The 16,112-nt window shown below is 35.4% G+C and overlaps 1 protein-coding gene across 3 annotated transcripts in view; it reads left to right on the top strand.

The window, feature by feature from the left end:
• The window catches only part of LOC108913753 (forkhead box protein O), a 138,078-nt gene that overhangs the window by 120,382 nt on the left and 1,584 nt on the right, over positions 1-16,112 (top strand). Inside the window, exons 2-4 of one of the 3 annotated variants that reach the window (XM_018719368.2) lie at positions 12,832-13,121; positions 13,807-14,040; positions 14,487-14,661. In XM_018719368.2, coding sequence (XP_018574884.1) covers positions 12,832-13,121; positions 13,807-14,040; positions 14,487-14,661 — 699 coding nt within the window. The remainder of the gene's footprint in view (positions 1-12,831; positions 13,122-13,806; positions 14,041-14,486; positions 14,662-16,112) is intronic. The other 2 variants (XM_018719370.2, XM_018719369.2) reach the window with 2 other exon arrangements.

Genomic DNA, 16,112 nt, shown 5'->3' with positions numbered 1-16,112 from the left:
CTCGGAAGAAATATTACAAGGTTTTGGTGAACACCTCCAGACGCAGGTGTTTCATTTACGTATAACATCCAAATATAGATCCTTTTTGAGCTGCTTTTTTTACCTTGGAAAGTGCGTCGTTGCTGATTTAGATCAGTACAGTGATATGAAAGCTCAGTAAAGTAACTTTACCGAGCTTTCACGTCAAAACTTGCATTAAAAACAAAGTAGTAGTTGCCTGCAAGCGGAACTTGTTGTCGTTTTGTCGCTTATATTTTTCCCTAAGGTCCTTTAAGGGTGCATATTGATGAAAGTTAAGAAAGAAAACATTCGATATTATATGCTTGTAGATATTGAATAAAATCGAGTTAAAATTATATATTTCGATTTCTCAATTATTATTTTTTACCGAATATGCATAAATAAATGCAAAAAGTTACAACAGAAACTTGGCAACAGCGCACGAGCATGATAAGTTTATTATTTGGAAAATTTGTGATAAAAGAAAGTATGACCGCTTGAGAATTAGAACAGAAAATAGCAAAAGCAAGAAAACGGCTGTTGAAGAGAATATTGTGAGCCAGAACCTCCGCACACTGTTCGAGGGCGACTAATTGACATAGAGTACATATTCGTTACAAGACAATGATTTAAAGCGATTGCATTTATGAAAGTATAATACAATTTGAATTGCCAACAATTTTCTAAAAAAATATACTGAAATTATTGAACTTTAAAATGAAAAATGATATTAAAAATGTCATAATTTATCAAAATACATAAGAAAATGTTTGGTATTACGTAAAAACAAAAACAAATCGATAAATAATTCGAGAATAATTCACAGAATTTGTTTCCGCATTGCAAAAATAATAATACAATACACAGGACAATGTTAATAAAATAACCAACTTTAATACTTTTTCTAAAAAAAATGTGGGATATAAAGCAAAAAAGTTAAGTTTTTAGTAGACAAAAAATACAAACGACGTGTTTTTAGTGATTTGACATCGTAATGACCATTTAAACACTTTACAGGTAGGAAACGAATAACAGCCGTCCAATTACCGCACGCCACTGTCCGAGCAGCGCCTCGCGACGCCCTTTAGGCGACCGTTGTGCGCGATTTTAGAAGAACGCCTAATCTACAAGGTGTGGCTGGAACATGACAAGCAGTTTTTGCTTGAAAGCGTTTGAGAATGTTTCTTAGCCGGAATAATGCCCAATCCCGGGTGATCCGCAGAGCTACTAAAATAGTGGCCTGTTATATGCGGAAGCTGCGACCCCGCGTGGGGGCGACGCGCGGGGGCGAGAGGGGCAAAAGGGATCCGTTCGATAATTTTTTTCTCCTTGCTTTTGCATATGCTTTCAAGTGGTCGCAGGTACGTCAGTTTCAAGAAGAATTCCTAAATGTAATCGATAATTCTCAAGTAATACTGGGTGTATTAAAAAAAGGTGCTATGATTCCGACACTGGTAGAAAAAATTCTCGTGGGTGTAACAACGTCTTTTATATTCGAGATACAAGGCGAAAAAAAATCAAAGTGATACAAAATGTAACAGTACAAGTAAAACGTCTATGTAAATTTAAATAATTTTTTCCAATGTATCTACTTTGATAAAAAGGGGATATTTAAGGATAGAAACAGTCCACACTTTGATGCTGTCAGTTGCATTTGTTAAAGGTACGACAAAAACTTGATTAAAATGACTTAAAAAATCACTTTTGGCACCCTATGCCTCAAAATAAACCATAGAACAAAATCATCTTCTTTTTTAGTGTTCTATGGGTTCCAGAATTTAACCGATAATATTACATATCCCATTCATGATTTAGAGATAAGAAATATTGAACTGAATTCACGACCTAAATATTTGTTGGCACTTGGGACGAGTGAGTTTTCTGCCGCCCCGCTCTCCCCCGACGAAGGGAAAGGGAGCATTCCCCGGAATTGGGGCACATTACGTCTCAACATGCAGCCAGTGTACTTATAAGAGGGCGGCTGGATGTATCTGGATGCGGAACCGGGGGGGCTGGGCTACGGGGCGCAAAGGGTAATTCCTGAGAAAGCGGCGACAAGCTATTTTTACCATGGAACATAAAGCAAATCTCGTATATAGGAGCCGCGATGCGTTTGATAAATTATGAAATGTTTTATTCATGGCGATGCGAGCCGCGCCGTCATTTGAAACGCATTTTGATTTACAGATCACTGATTTTTCGGTTCCCATATATTTGTGAAATGAATGAACCGAGCCTCGAGACGTAACGGGATGCGCCATCAATTTCGGGCGACCTCCTAAATATATGCTATTAATTAAAGAACAGCTAAAGAAGGATACTTCCATTTATAGCGTTAGGTTTAAGAGAAATATATAAAAACGTTTCAATATATGGGGCATTCCACGCCAAATCGGACGGTTCGAAAAATTTAAATTTTCGATTTCCTTAATTTTTTTATATTTTTTAGTACTCAAAAAATCCTTTCTGGTAAATTTTCAGATTTTTTTGATTTTTTGGTCATAACTTTCTTAATAATGGTCCAAATTAAAGCTTTTTTTTATAAAAATCTTTGTTTTTAGATGGCTTTTAGAGATAAAAATACAAAAAAAATATTCAGTGTTTTTGATTAAGATTTTTGAGTTTGAAATTTTAAATCGTATTTTTGAAAGTGAGTGTATCTTTCGATTTTTGTGAAAATATTTTATTTCAAACTACTATTCTTTTAACAACTTTTAGGACCGGTCCGGTCATGGGCCCTCCATAATTACTATTTTTTTTTTGATTTTTGAAAATTAAAAAAAATATATCTATAAATCATAAGTACTGATTTTTGTCACTGTCTACTTTCTTTTTACTTATTTTAAATTAATTTGAATACTTTTTAATTATTAATAGGTGTTTAAAATCAATAATTAAATGTTGTCTATTTATAAACAATTATAACAAACGTGTTTATTTATTTTCGTGTTCTTTTAAAAATCATTTTATCAATGCTATTTTTTGTTGCAAAGTATTTTTTTTATTTAAATAATAGTATCTTTATGAATTTCTATCCAATTTAAAAAGAGTCGCACATCTTATGAATATTGCTGTCAAATTTTCAGCTGAGAAACACTATTTAGATGCAAAAAATATTAGATTTGCGTTACAATACAGCCAAACCCAAACAAACCCAAAATTTCATTCAATCATTCCAAGGAACAAAATATTATTTTGTAAACTAGAATACTCCTTACCTAATATATTTCCATTGCTCCTTAGAATGATTGAATGAAATTTTTGGGTCCCTATATTGTATCGCAAATTTAATTTTTCTTTTGCATCTAAATAGTGTTTCTCAGGTGAAAATTTGACATCAATAATAATCATAAGATGTGCGACTCTTTTTAAATAGAATAGAAATTCATAAAGATACTATTATTTAAATAAAAAAAAATACTTTGCAACAAAAAAAATTGATAAAATAATTTTGCAACAATTTTTAAAAGAACACGAAAATAAATAAAAACGTTTGTTATCATTGTTTATAAATAGACTACGTTTACTTATTGATTTTAAACACCTATTAATAATTAAAAAGTATTAATATTAATTTAAAATAAGTAAAAAAGGGTATACAAAAATCGGTACCTATAATGATTTATAGAGAAAAATTTTGTTTTAAATTTCAAAAATCAAAAAAAAAAAATAGTAATTATGGAGGGCCCACGACCGGACCGGTCCTAAAAGTTGTTAAAAGGCTAGTAGTTTGAAATAGAAAATTTTCACAAAAATCGAAAGATACGCTCACTTTCAAAAACACGATTTAAAATTTTAAACTTAAAAATCTTAATCAAAAACACTTTGAATATTACTTTTGTATTTTTATCTGTAAAGGCCATCTAAAAACAAATATTTTTATAAAAAAAAAGCTTTAATTTGGACCATTATTAAGAAAGTTATGATCAAAAAACCAAAAAAAGAGCGTTTTTTTGAAAATTTTATATCTTTTGAACATGTAATCAAAAAAATCTGAAAATTTACCAGAAAGGCTTTTTTGAGGGGTACTAAAAAATATAAAAAATTAAGGAAATCGAAAATTAAAATTTTTCGAACCGTCCGATTTGGCGTGGAACGCCCCATATGCATTCGTTCAAATATTGTCTACGGATGATAATAATAATAATACGCCGCCCCTTCTCCCACACAAATCTTGGACGAGTAATACATCTATGTTAAAAATATGTGAAAATGTAGACGCGCAAAATACAAGATGTTTTGGAAAAGGGTACCTCAATTTCAACGCAAAAAATATATTTTTTTGTGTTCTATTTGCTCTTTTTTTCCAAAACACCGAGTGTATCTCGCAAAAGTAGGATTAAGGACAAACCGCACTAGTCGAGATAGATATGGTTCGGTAAACAATTACGGTGATTGAATGATTCTGGAAAAAATCTGGTTACTTTTTTGTTTCCCCTTCTAGTAATTGTTAAAGTTCGGCACTAAGATAGTAATACGATAGGGAGATATCGAACGTCATGAAAGCGTATCACTGCGGAAGAAAAAAATTAAATATGGCCAAACTTATATAATTCGGAGTCGCAAGAGAGTAAATCCAGAAGATAAATTTCCAGAAGAACTCAATTCGGCTGCTCGACTAATTTAGTTCTGCATCGACTGATAGAATTGTGGGCTTGTTTGATAGAAGCAGGGTTATTACATATTTATTAGCTTTTCAGAAAACTAAGAGCTTCTACTTTTTACAAGAAATACACTATTTTTAATCATTCAAAAGAAATAGACAACGACATTTCCAGATTTAGGCCTTCAGATTTGTCTTAAATCATTATCTCTATACTAATATTATAAAGAGGAAAGATTTGTATATTTGTATGTATGTATGTTTGTTACGAATAAACTCAAAAACTACTGGACGGATTTCGATAATTCTTTCACCATTAGAATGCTACGCTAGTTTTAGATAATTTGAAAATTAAGAAGTTTTATAAATAGTTACTTCCCAAGCAACAGCGAACACCTATATATGTTTTCAGCCACAAAAATTAAATATTTCCAAATATTTCAAATTTTCACCACCAAGAACGGCGGTGACAACAACCGACTCTCTGTCGATCTTCTGAAATTTCCAACAGCTAAAGTCAACGCTCGCTGACGTCCCATGTACCAGCATCGCAGCAAGCGCTACCGGCCCTACATGTCAATTAAACATTTCACCAGCCGCCATTACATCTATTTAACCTCTTTAGTTGATCTCAATTAATGATCTGTCGTTCGATTTGTACGCAGGAATAATTTATTCCTTTTATGGACGTCGAGGATCCCGTTTGACAGCGACACCCTACCCCGACAAGCCTAAATCGATAGACCGGTTCGTTACGTCCACAAAATCTTTACGAAAATAACAGAGAACTGAAGCAGAACACCTCCTGGTACAGGTGAAATGTCAGTGAAAGGTTAAAAATTGTGAAAATTCCCCAAGGTTCAATATTAAGCCCGCTGTCATCAAATGTTAGAAATATATGATACATTCGTTTCGACATCGAGTACAGAAACATTAGGTATAGTAATATTTTTAAACAAATTGACGCAATAGGTCTGAAATATCAAAAACAATAACATTTTCCTTGACGAAACACGTATTTTGCGACTAACCTAGACTCGGGCCTTAAATTTAGCCGGTTCGACGGGCCTAACGTCTAAAGTGCATCGTATTAAGCCCTCCTGAGGTTCTAATTCTCCGTTCGATTAAGCGCCAAGCCGGTGGTTCAGTATTTATGCCGCTATAGTTGGGCGTTAATTTGGAGTTAATTACCAAACTGTCAAATTCACTTCTGAGAGAGAGAGACCTCTCTGAATATTCATCGCCTATTTCTACGCGAAATAAAGCGAGTGTATGTAAAAAGCGAGCGCATTTATAGACCTTAGGTGTTCATAAAATAATAGTAATAATCATAATCAGGCAAGTGTTTTTCGACAGGCAAAGACAAATAAACAAATAGAAATCGAACTACAAAATACATATTACTTTAAAACTGACTGACGCACTTAAATATACACTAAATTCATCAAATGTGCACCTTTTTAGTGCATATTTAAGTGTATGTTTTGTAAATTTATTGTATTATTAACCCTTCCCACTGTAACAGTATTTTACTAAAACCTAATACATTAAGGACTTTAAGCAGAGACGTACTGTTATATAAATGTTACTTTATACAGTCGAAAGTGTGCGTTTAAGTGTATTACTAAATTAAAGCGGCATACACTTATATGACACCACCTCAGAGCAAATTTAAGTGTATGACCTATATATATCACTAGTTTCTTTGCTACTCAGACTCATATTTAAATTTTTATAAAATGTACACTAAATTACAGTAGTGTACACTTAAACCATTTTAGTGTGCTGCAAATTTAAGTGTATCTCTGTTTTTAAGATTAACTGGCATTATTTGCGTATATATAGATATACTTTGACGATCCTGAGGATGTTCCTTTTGTAACCAAGTTAATTCATCAACAAAAACCGAAAATATACCCCACCGACTGTTATCGTGACGGTGAAAACATGGTAAATAATTCCCGGGCGGGATATGTATGCAGATTGCAGGTGACCGATTATACTCACTTATCTGTAATCAGGCGATGATCTCGACATCAAAAGACCGCGTAAATAATTCCCCGGGTGGAATTACTTTGAAGTCGTTTCGAGGGAACTCAGTTGATGTGGATATTCCCCATCTTATTAACTATTTACGTTTTCGTGTACCCGGAGAATCTCGGTACCGAGTTAAATGAGATCCGTTGAAATATTAACGTCGGGAGGGCAATAAAAAAATATCGAATGAGATTTCATAACGTTCCGTTTCAAATTTAAAGCGTATTTTATTGAAGAACGGTCCATTTGTCGTAGGATTCGTGCTGAGGTACAAAGGTGCTGTAGTTGTAATGTTTATTATTTGTTTTTGAACATCTGAAAGTTAAAATAAAACAGAGGAAAGTTGTTATAACGAAGTCAAGAGCCAACTAAGTTAATGGATGGTTTTGATTTAGCTCCTTCGTCGTCGTCGTCGTCGTCGTAGTGGCGTATCCATTACGATCCCGAGCCGCCCACTCGCCAAAGTAATTAATGTAATGCGGCGTAAGTAGCTGAAATTGTAAGAATTCCCATAGATTAATGAATAATTCATTAAGGCCCTTGACGTATAATGTAGGAGAAGCGGGATGTATGAGGGGTGATTAATTTCTGGCGCGTATGTCGGGATTAAAAGATCAGGCGAGCAGTCAGGGGCAGGCGCCTGCCTCCAGGCGTCGCCGCGGCGTCTGCCGCCCCCCGCCCCTTCGCACCTTCGCCGCCGCCGCCACCGACTGTCAACCGGCCCGACGCTTCTCTATCAAATTTGGTATATCGCCCCCCAGCGCCAATTTTTCTAACGCCGACGAATATCAATAGGGACGGGATCCGCTCCTCGAACTCTCTGCTCCAGAAATTAAAAAGGAGATATTCTCGTTTCTGGATCATGCATCAAACGACTTGTCTAATAACTTTAGCGGCTAATTTCATCATTTTTCTAATAAAACTTCTTTACGTGCTGGCATTTTATGAGAGATACATTCTGATGCTGTATTTTAGTCCCACAAGGCTGTTAATTATAGTACCAGTATTAGTCCAATTAAATGAGCCTTTAAATCGCAATTTGATCAACTTGCCTGAATTTTTGATATAAGTTAGTTTAGGGTATATATAATAACAATAAGTGACAGTAGTTTTTGTTTCAACAGGGGTGAAAACAGATAAAATAAAGGGGTTTTTCAAGAAAACTCAAATGGGGTTAGAGCTAGAGAAAAAAGTTTCTTATAAAAGTTGTAGAGCAAAAAATTCTACATAAAAATGTTATATTGACTTTTTCTTATACCATTAAAATTAACAGAGTTAGGGAGACTAGAAGTTAAGGGATGATTTCAGAAATTTAAAAAATCATAAGCAGGAAAATGAATGAACTTTATTTTTTTTTAATAATCTACTTTAAAAAATGTAAACTTTCTGTTCAGATAAATAGATATATTTTTTAATTTTTAATAAAAAAGTTGAAACAATTAAAATTTTTTAATCGTTAATTTTTATTATTTAACACTAAAATAATTTTTTTCTATGCCATACTGTCACTTATTGTTATTATATACCTCAAACTAACTTATATCAAAAATTCAGACAAGTTGACCAAAATTGCGGCTTATTTAATTGGACTATATATTAGACCAGGGCAGATCTGTTTTGAGGTGGATGTGAGAGGAGGGGGCAAGCAAATTTTTTCTGGATTACCTTCAGTACAACTCCCATAATAAAAGGGTAGATCCCTAGATCCGAGCGAGGTCCGGAACATTTTCAAAATTGCAAAAATGTTTGAAAAATTAAAAAAAATACCTTTTTGAACGTTTTAGAAATGAATTTTGCACAATATACTGCAAGTTAAAAATGTATAAATTTATTACCGATGTTGCAAAATAGCAATAATGGATGAAAAAAATACAAAGTAATCAAGTTTCTTGGATAATTCTTTAAAAATATTTTAATTGCTCCGAGGGAATTCTAATTTTGGTAAAAAAAACTTGAGAGTATAATAAAACAACACACCAAATTTCATTAAAATCGGTTGGGTAGTTTTCGCAAAATAATTTTTCGAAAACAATTTTGAAAAAAAATTGTCGAATTTTCAAAATGTTGCAGAGCCTCAAATAAAGCATCTAGATACTTGACTTTCACATAGAAAAGACCGTTCAAACTTTCAAATGGTTTTTGAAAAATTGAAATCGGTTGATTAGGACAGCCACAGTAAATTGTTAACACTTTTTTTTATTTTTAAGCAATTAGATTACATTTATCAATTTGCAATTTAGTTTTTTTCAAGAATTATAATTATAAAGTACTCGGAAAGATGCTTCTTTAAAAAAAAAAGTTAAATTCGGTTTATTGGTTCTCGAGATATAAGCGGTCAAAGTTTATCGACATTTACCGTGGTCCAAATATCCACAAATATACATTTTTTGGTGATTCTAAACTACAGTAAAGCATTCCATACATACCTACCACGCAAGTAATTTGACGTTATAATTCTAATTGTTACGTTCTTTTTAATTATCTTTCTGCAAGTCGCCAAAAAGTGTGTTTGAGTCGGGTGTTTTCTAATGTACCTGATATACACAAAGGTGTTCCTCAGGGAAGCATTTTAGGACCACTGTCAGTCTCAATTTATGCTGCTTTTACACATTTCGCGTCCAAATGTTCCAAATATTACTTAATTTTCCTATAACGGAGATTAAATTCTACGACAGAACAGTTATATACTACTTCCACCAAGTCAGTCAGGCCTTATGTTTGAACGAGAAAACTGATTATTGATTTTTAGACATGTCTTTTAATGTGAAAACTTTAATCACCTCTATGATCTCTTAAATAAGGTTATTCTGATCATTGTGGTGCCATATCGATCATTGTCATGATCATTATAGCACAAATAATTACTAACAATCCAATAATTAGAAGAATCCCCACATCTTCCTATTGCCGAACGATACTCAGATCAGGAAGAAGTCGCATTAACAAATCATAGCACCCCAAAGTTGAACGTCTTTGACTGTATCTACCCCAGGTCAGATTTCTCTAATGGATTAATATCCGTACTTCTACTTACAGACACAGTTCTTATGATCTAATTTTTTTTTACTGTTCATTCGCCTAGGGACAATCCCGAGGTGTTCATTAGATTAAAGGAAGCGAAATTACGTTTGAAAAGGGGTGAAATGTAATCTATTTAATTGTTAATGTAATCAGAATCAGGTCAGTTATGAAAATGCTCCTATAAGGCAGATAAATGTTGATTTAGGGATAGAAATTGTAAGTACAAAGTACCACAAGATTCTTGTGCATGTTTGTAGTAAAACTACTATACCATTCATAATACCATGAATTTTTATTTACTCCATGGACTCTCTAATCGCCCTATGCACGTGTAAAAGCACGTGACTACGCGATACATATTTTGCGTTGTGAGACGACGTGATATTAAGATTAGAATCAATGCATAGATTGCCACGTCATCGATGCTTCTTAAGCATTACCATTTTGACATCCCAAACCATAGCAACTATTCCGTGTTCAAAGGTAAAGAATTTCTTAATGCAAGCAAGAGAGGTGCCCCTATATTTTTAATAACTCTGCTAACCATTGCTGTAAACCAACGAACGACTTCTCAGATTCGTCTCGCACGGGTTTCCCGCGAGGGGGACTCCCACAGCCGCCTATTTGAATGCCGTTTTCGGCGTCGCCTGTGTGCCGAGATTTCGGCGCTCCATTCCAGGCGCCAATGGTCCTCAGCTTCGTATATCACCGCTGCCGCCGACGAGTTAGGTGAACTGTCTCGTTAGCGACCGTCGGGTCGCGGCATAAATCACCGCCCGGGATAAAACCGAGGACCTAACTGCCGCAGGTGGGCAATAACGTTCTTCAGATATTCATAATTCAACCGGTATATCCTCTCTCCGCGAGGATCCTCGAGGTTTACGGCGGGGTAATGAAGCGCGGGTGAGCCCTGTTACATTTGCAACAGCCTTTTATCGGTCGGGAATGGGGACGTAATGATGCGACGGCGGGGATTTTGGCGCGTATAAAGCTAAGCCGACGGACGCCAACAGTGCAGGAAGGCGCAAAAATCTTTCTACTATCTTTCCGAAACCGGCGAAAATTAACAAGCCCGAAAAATCCAAAACTTGAACGCCGAAACGACCTTCGTAGAAGACCGCCACACATAAAGGAATGGTTTTCCGGAATTTTATATTGTCTAGATCGAACCCAGACCACACCTGAACATCCTGCGGTGCCAGCGTCGAGAGTGATCGAACGTCAGCCTGTGCTGACACGTAAACTTAAGTGCAGAATGAAGATCGGCGAACAACCAACCAAAATCCACATCTTAAACTACGAATATTTTGAAAACATAATTAAAATGTCAACGTTTCGAAAAAAAAATACATTTATCAGCGTTTTTTATGCGTTTCGAATAAAATAAAGACTAAAATAGGACGGCTAGGAGGCAAAGGATGCGTCTGACGTAGAAACCACAAAAAACTCGATTTTTTACTGCTCATCGGCTGAAAACGTCCAGTAATAAAAACGGCGATAATAAGAAACGATCCGGAATGCGATAAATGAAAATAGCGACGGTAGCAATCAAACTTTTATAAGTCGGTTACGATTTCGAAGTGCAGAGCCGATAATATTTTACGGCAAATTAAAAATTCCCCATAAAATCATTAGAGATCCGATATTATACCCTTCCTCGGCGATAAAAATTTCTTACTTTGTGAAACTACGCCGGGCTGTCGGGAGGGAGTGAATGAAAACTTCCATCATTGTAAAATTGAGCGCTGAAACGTTTCTGCGAGTGAATGAAAACTTTTACAATTAACTTTTTGTCGTGTGTTTAATATACATATTTAATACACTCGAGACCCGCTTTCATCTTTTGCAGATTACGCTTGATGTGATAGTTTAATTTTCTAAATTTTCAGTACGCACGTACACGGTATATATTGCACCTTATAAATGTAGTTTCCTGCCATGTTTCAAATTAATAGCACGGCATAAAATTAGTAATAGCTCTTGTAGCACATCACCCGAAATTCACAAAATTTTCTTAATTCTACGGGACAAAAATTAATAAAAATAAAACAGTCGAGTCACAATCGCATCACTCTGTCAAGCTACTTCAACTGCAAATTCTCCCGTAGCGAGTTACAAAGGCATAAAATAGAAACTTTTAACTTTGATTAGTATCAGTTGGGAAGTTGGGGGACCGGTTTTCTTCCCCCTCGCCCCCTCGTATCCCAGCGCCCCCATCAGAATATAAAGCACCGCGCTGTCCCGAGCATTTGCATAATCATATGTGAGGTTACCTGGATCCGGAAAGACATGAAGTGGCGCCCGATCGACTGCTCCGGTCTCGCCTCCGGCCACTTCCGGGGCAGCATTGCCGGTTTTTCCGATAATTCCCCAGATCTGGGGCGTATCCCTCTGCATCGCAGCATTTTTGTTAATATAATTTTTCTATTTGTATTCTATTAACAAATTTTTCAATCCCGTCTTCTACAGGCTCTACTCACTCCTATAATCTTAACTATGACAATCAGTAAACTGTCTTTTCAGCAACATTTAAATACAGTTTTTGATATGCTTACTACAAATTTCAAGAATTCATTTGTCTTTACATCTGTGTGTATGATCAAAAAAATTTCCCTTGAGTCAATGCTAACAAAAGACATTCAATGATCCAACAGAAATGTCTGTTTTAAGAGATTCCCCTAGAAATCCGGTCTCTGACATAAAAATAAAGCGACGATTCATCTCAGAAAGTCCCGAGACATCGGCGACGTCACGCCTAAGTGCTATCGAGACAAGGAACGCATATCTCAATATCGAGGGAGGCTAAGCACATAATGGGGCGGTCAGAGCTTGACCGCTGGTCGCGCGCCCTCATATCTCACTCCGGGCGCGGCGTTGCCACAGTTCCAGGCCCATTTTTATATAACACTTTAATATATCTAAATGTAGTTTCTGAAATAAGTTCGTTTCTTTAAATGACGTAAAAGTAAACAATTTTCATTAAGCATTTGCTAACAACCACACTGAACTTGACCTAGATATTGCATTGTAAACGCTTGATTAACTGGGATGATGCAGGGTCGGACGAAGTTTCGCGTAATAATCGAGAATCATTACACGAAACTTCACCTCAATTAATCAACAGTGCGGTCATTGTGTTCACGCTACTAACTTTTCTTTTTTTATTCCAGAACTCCATCCGGCACAACCTGTCACTTCACAACCGTTTCATGAGGGTACAGAACGAAGGCACCGGCAAGTCCTCCTGGTGGATGATCAACCCAGACGCCAAACCAGGCAAATCGGTGAGGCGGAGGGCCGCCTCCATGGAGACGAGTAAATTCGAGAAAAAACGGGGGCGGGCAAAAAAGAAAGTGGAGATCCTGAGGAATGGCGGAGGTTGCTTGCCGGATACCACCCCCAGTCCCAGTTCGTCGGTGTCGGAGAGTCTCGATTTGTTCCCCGATTCTCCCATTCACAGGTAACGTGGTGGTTGTTCTTAAAATTTCGTTCGCGAAGTGTGTACAAGTCGACAGAAATGTTTTCTGGGTGTACCTGACTATCAACACTAAAAAGTTTGAAGTTTCATTGCCATTACTTCAGCATAAATGAACTAAAAAAGATATATATTATATTTATGGCCGTTTTTTAAATGTGTCGAGTTATAATATTGGGGTATTTTGTCACAACTTCCCAACCAAAAATCCAAATTAATAATTTTTTTTGAAGTTTAAAGACAAAAGCTTCTATAAAGTTTTTCAGTTAAAAATCAGTTTCAGTACATTCATATTTATATACCAAGAGAACATAAAATCGTTTGGCTAGTAGTATTTTCTTTGTAGCATAACATCCGTTGTTAGAATTGTAAAAATATGTATGTCTAACTTTAATTTGGTATATTTATAAATAAAAACCTTTACTGGTAGTCAAATTTACTTTTTAAGTTTCGTTTATCTATATTTGGAAGTCGTGGAAGACCAGTGCTGGAACAAAATTCCATTTTTCACAACGTCGCCTAAAAACCTTTTTCTCACGTGTAGAATTATCTCCTCAATTCAGTTCATCAAAACCACCTCATCGCGACCTCCAACAGATCATCTATCTCACCACCATCACGAAACCATCCAATTAGACATCATATTTTTACAAACCACTTTCCTTCCCAGCAGCGGTTTCCAATTAAGTCCTGACTTCAGACCCAGAGCATCGTCGAACACGTCCTCGTGCGGGAGACTGTCCCCCATCCCCTCGGTGGGGGTCGAACCCGTCTGGACCACCCCCGAGCAGTACACCAACTCCAACTACAGTCCGGAGATGGTGTCCAGCGGAAACTACTCGCCCGACACGCTGGCAGGCAGCATGGAACAGGGGATGAAGCTGCAGCCCTCGGAGTACCTGGGGTGAGATATGGATGTCGAGGTGGCTTCTGCTTTTGGTGCTTTTCTGCCGAACTTATAGTCAAATAATTTTCGAAAGGGAAAATAGAATAGTCGTCTATTGATCCAATAGCCTGATATTGGCAGAGCCCCTTTGTTAAAAATTATTTATAAAATTGTAATATCTGAATGATTAAGTTTTGCTTTGCTAATTTAACGCCGCTTCTGCTCATCATCAACCTCATTTCGTCATTAATTTTTATCAAAGAATTGATGCTGCTGCTTTACCTTTGTCTTATGTCAAAATAATATTCTTGTCTTTTGGTCTGGTGTTAACTCAGTCCGTGTTATCATCTAAATATCCCTTAAATTGGCATGTATATTAACAGTAGCATAGCTATAGCCTACATTTTGTTTTTTTTTTTTCACCTCAGAGGGATCAGATGGATGATGCCCAGTTCTTTTTCTAGGTACATCAACGGACAGAATAACCAACAACCCCCACCGCCATATACCGCCCCCTACGAGACGTTTCATGGATGCAGAGACATCAACGCATTGCACGCCACGTCGCCTTACGGCTTGACGCAGTGCCCCATCCACAGGATGCAGTCTTGCTCGTGCATGCAACCAATCAAGGTTGAGGTAGGTTCCAGAATCATAGGCGGCTAGCCGTACATAAATATGCTTTTAATAAATAAGTTAACGGTAACGGCCCCAAATTGGAACCTTGTAGGTAACCTAATTTAACAACTTTGTCGGTTTATAGACGTGGCAATATTGCCATTATTAATTTCATTTTTAAGCGGTTGAGGTCTTTTTCATGTTGGGGGAACTATTACAATGTATTATTAATGAGAAGAATGTATATCACGAATTTTCCATACATAAAAATGTAGTCTATTTTCAGTAAAAAAAAAGATAATACATACGCGACACCAAACACAATTACAAATATAAAAACGTACAGAAAATCTACCACTACAAACTGCTATAATTTTGGAATAATGTTTCACTTATCGGCAGCTCAATCTTTCAACGTTAAATATTTTTATAATTTGAATATACGAGTACATTATTTATTTGTGCTGCGTAGGATTGTACTACAATCAGGACAGCCCCACAAACATATAATTTTAACTCGTTTAGTACCGCATGTACAAAAAAACTAATGGCTACACGTCAAATATACTATCAAGTGAAAGCTAGAGTTATAATTTTTGGTACACAATACTGTGTTATTATCGCCTATAAATAAAGTTATAATCGTAAATAACGGAAATATAAATTTTGGTAAATGTGGTTGTAAATTTGAGGTTAGGACGAATTCATCTTGAGTTAACAGTGGTGCATTTCAATAACTGTTATATGATAAAAAAACAGTGTTGGTTTTTTGCTTTCAAATCTATTTTTGTATAAGGAAAATACCATCAGGGTGATAAAAAGGTTTAGTTTTCGATTCGCAATTTTTAAGCCTAATTCAAAAAATATATATATTAAAACCATATTTTTTTTTGTTCGCGACTAAATATGCTTTATTAATTTTATTTTTCTATATGCATAGTAGGGTGGCCCAAAAAAAAAACGAATATTTTTTTCGTCTCTTGTGAAAATATGTTTTAAGTCTCCTCAAAAAATTTACTCACAAAAAATTTTTTTAGAGGTCGCGGGATTTTTTAAAATTTCCAAAATCGTCAAAAAAAATTTTTTTTTCTCGTTATTTTATCATTTTCTAGTTTGAAAAAATCTCGATTCTGAAAATTTCAAATCGATATTTTAATTTCTAAATGTCACTCATAATTATTTTAACTTTAAAAGTAGTGTATCTAAAATGTTTTCGAGCTACCTCTAAAAATTAATATAAACGAACTAATAGTTTTTTTATTGAATTTGATGAACAAAAGAATAAAAATAAATCACGAGATACTTAAAAAATTTCTCCAGGCAAAATTTACCACCACAATGTGAGTATCAAATATTTATAATTTTTTATTTTTTTTTTAAATTAAGTGTCGTGATTTATTTCTATCCTTTTTTTCATCAAATTCAATAAAAAAAAATTATTAGTTCGTTGATATTTATTTTTTAGAGGTCGC

This window comes from Anoplophora glabripennis, unplaced genomic scaffold, assembly GCF_000390285.2.
Source record: "Anoplophora glabripennis isolate ALB-LARVAE unplaced genomic scaffold, Agla_2.0 scaffold652, whole genome shotgun sequence".
Taxonomy (NCBI): Eukaryota; Metazoa; Arthropoda; class Insecta; order Coleoptera; family Cerambycidae; genus Anoplophora; species Anoplophora glabripennis.
The sequence above is the reverse complement of the archived record's forward strand: the minus strand, read 5'-3'. Positions and strand labels throughout refer to the sequence as shown.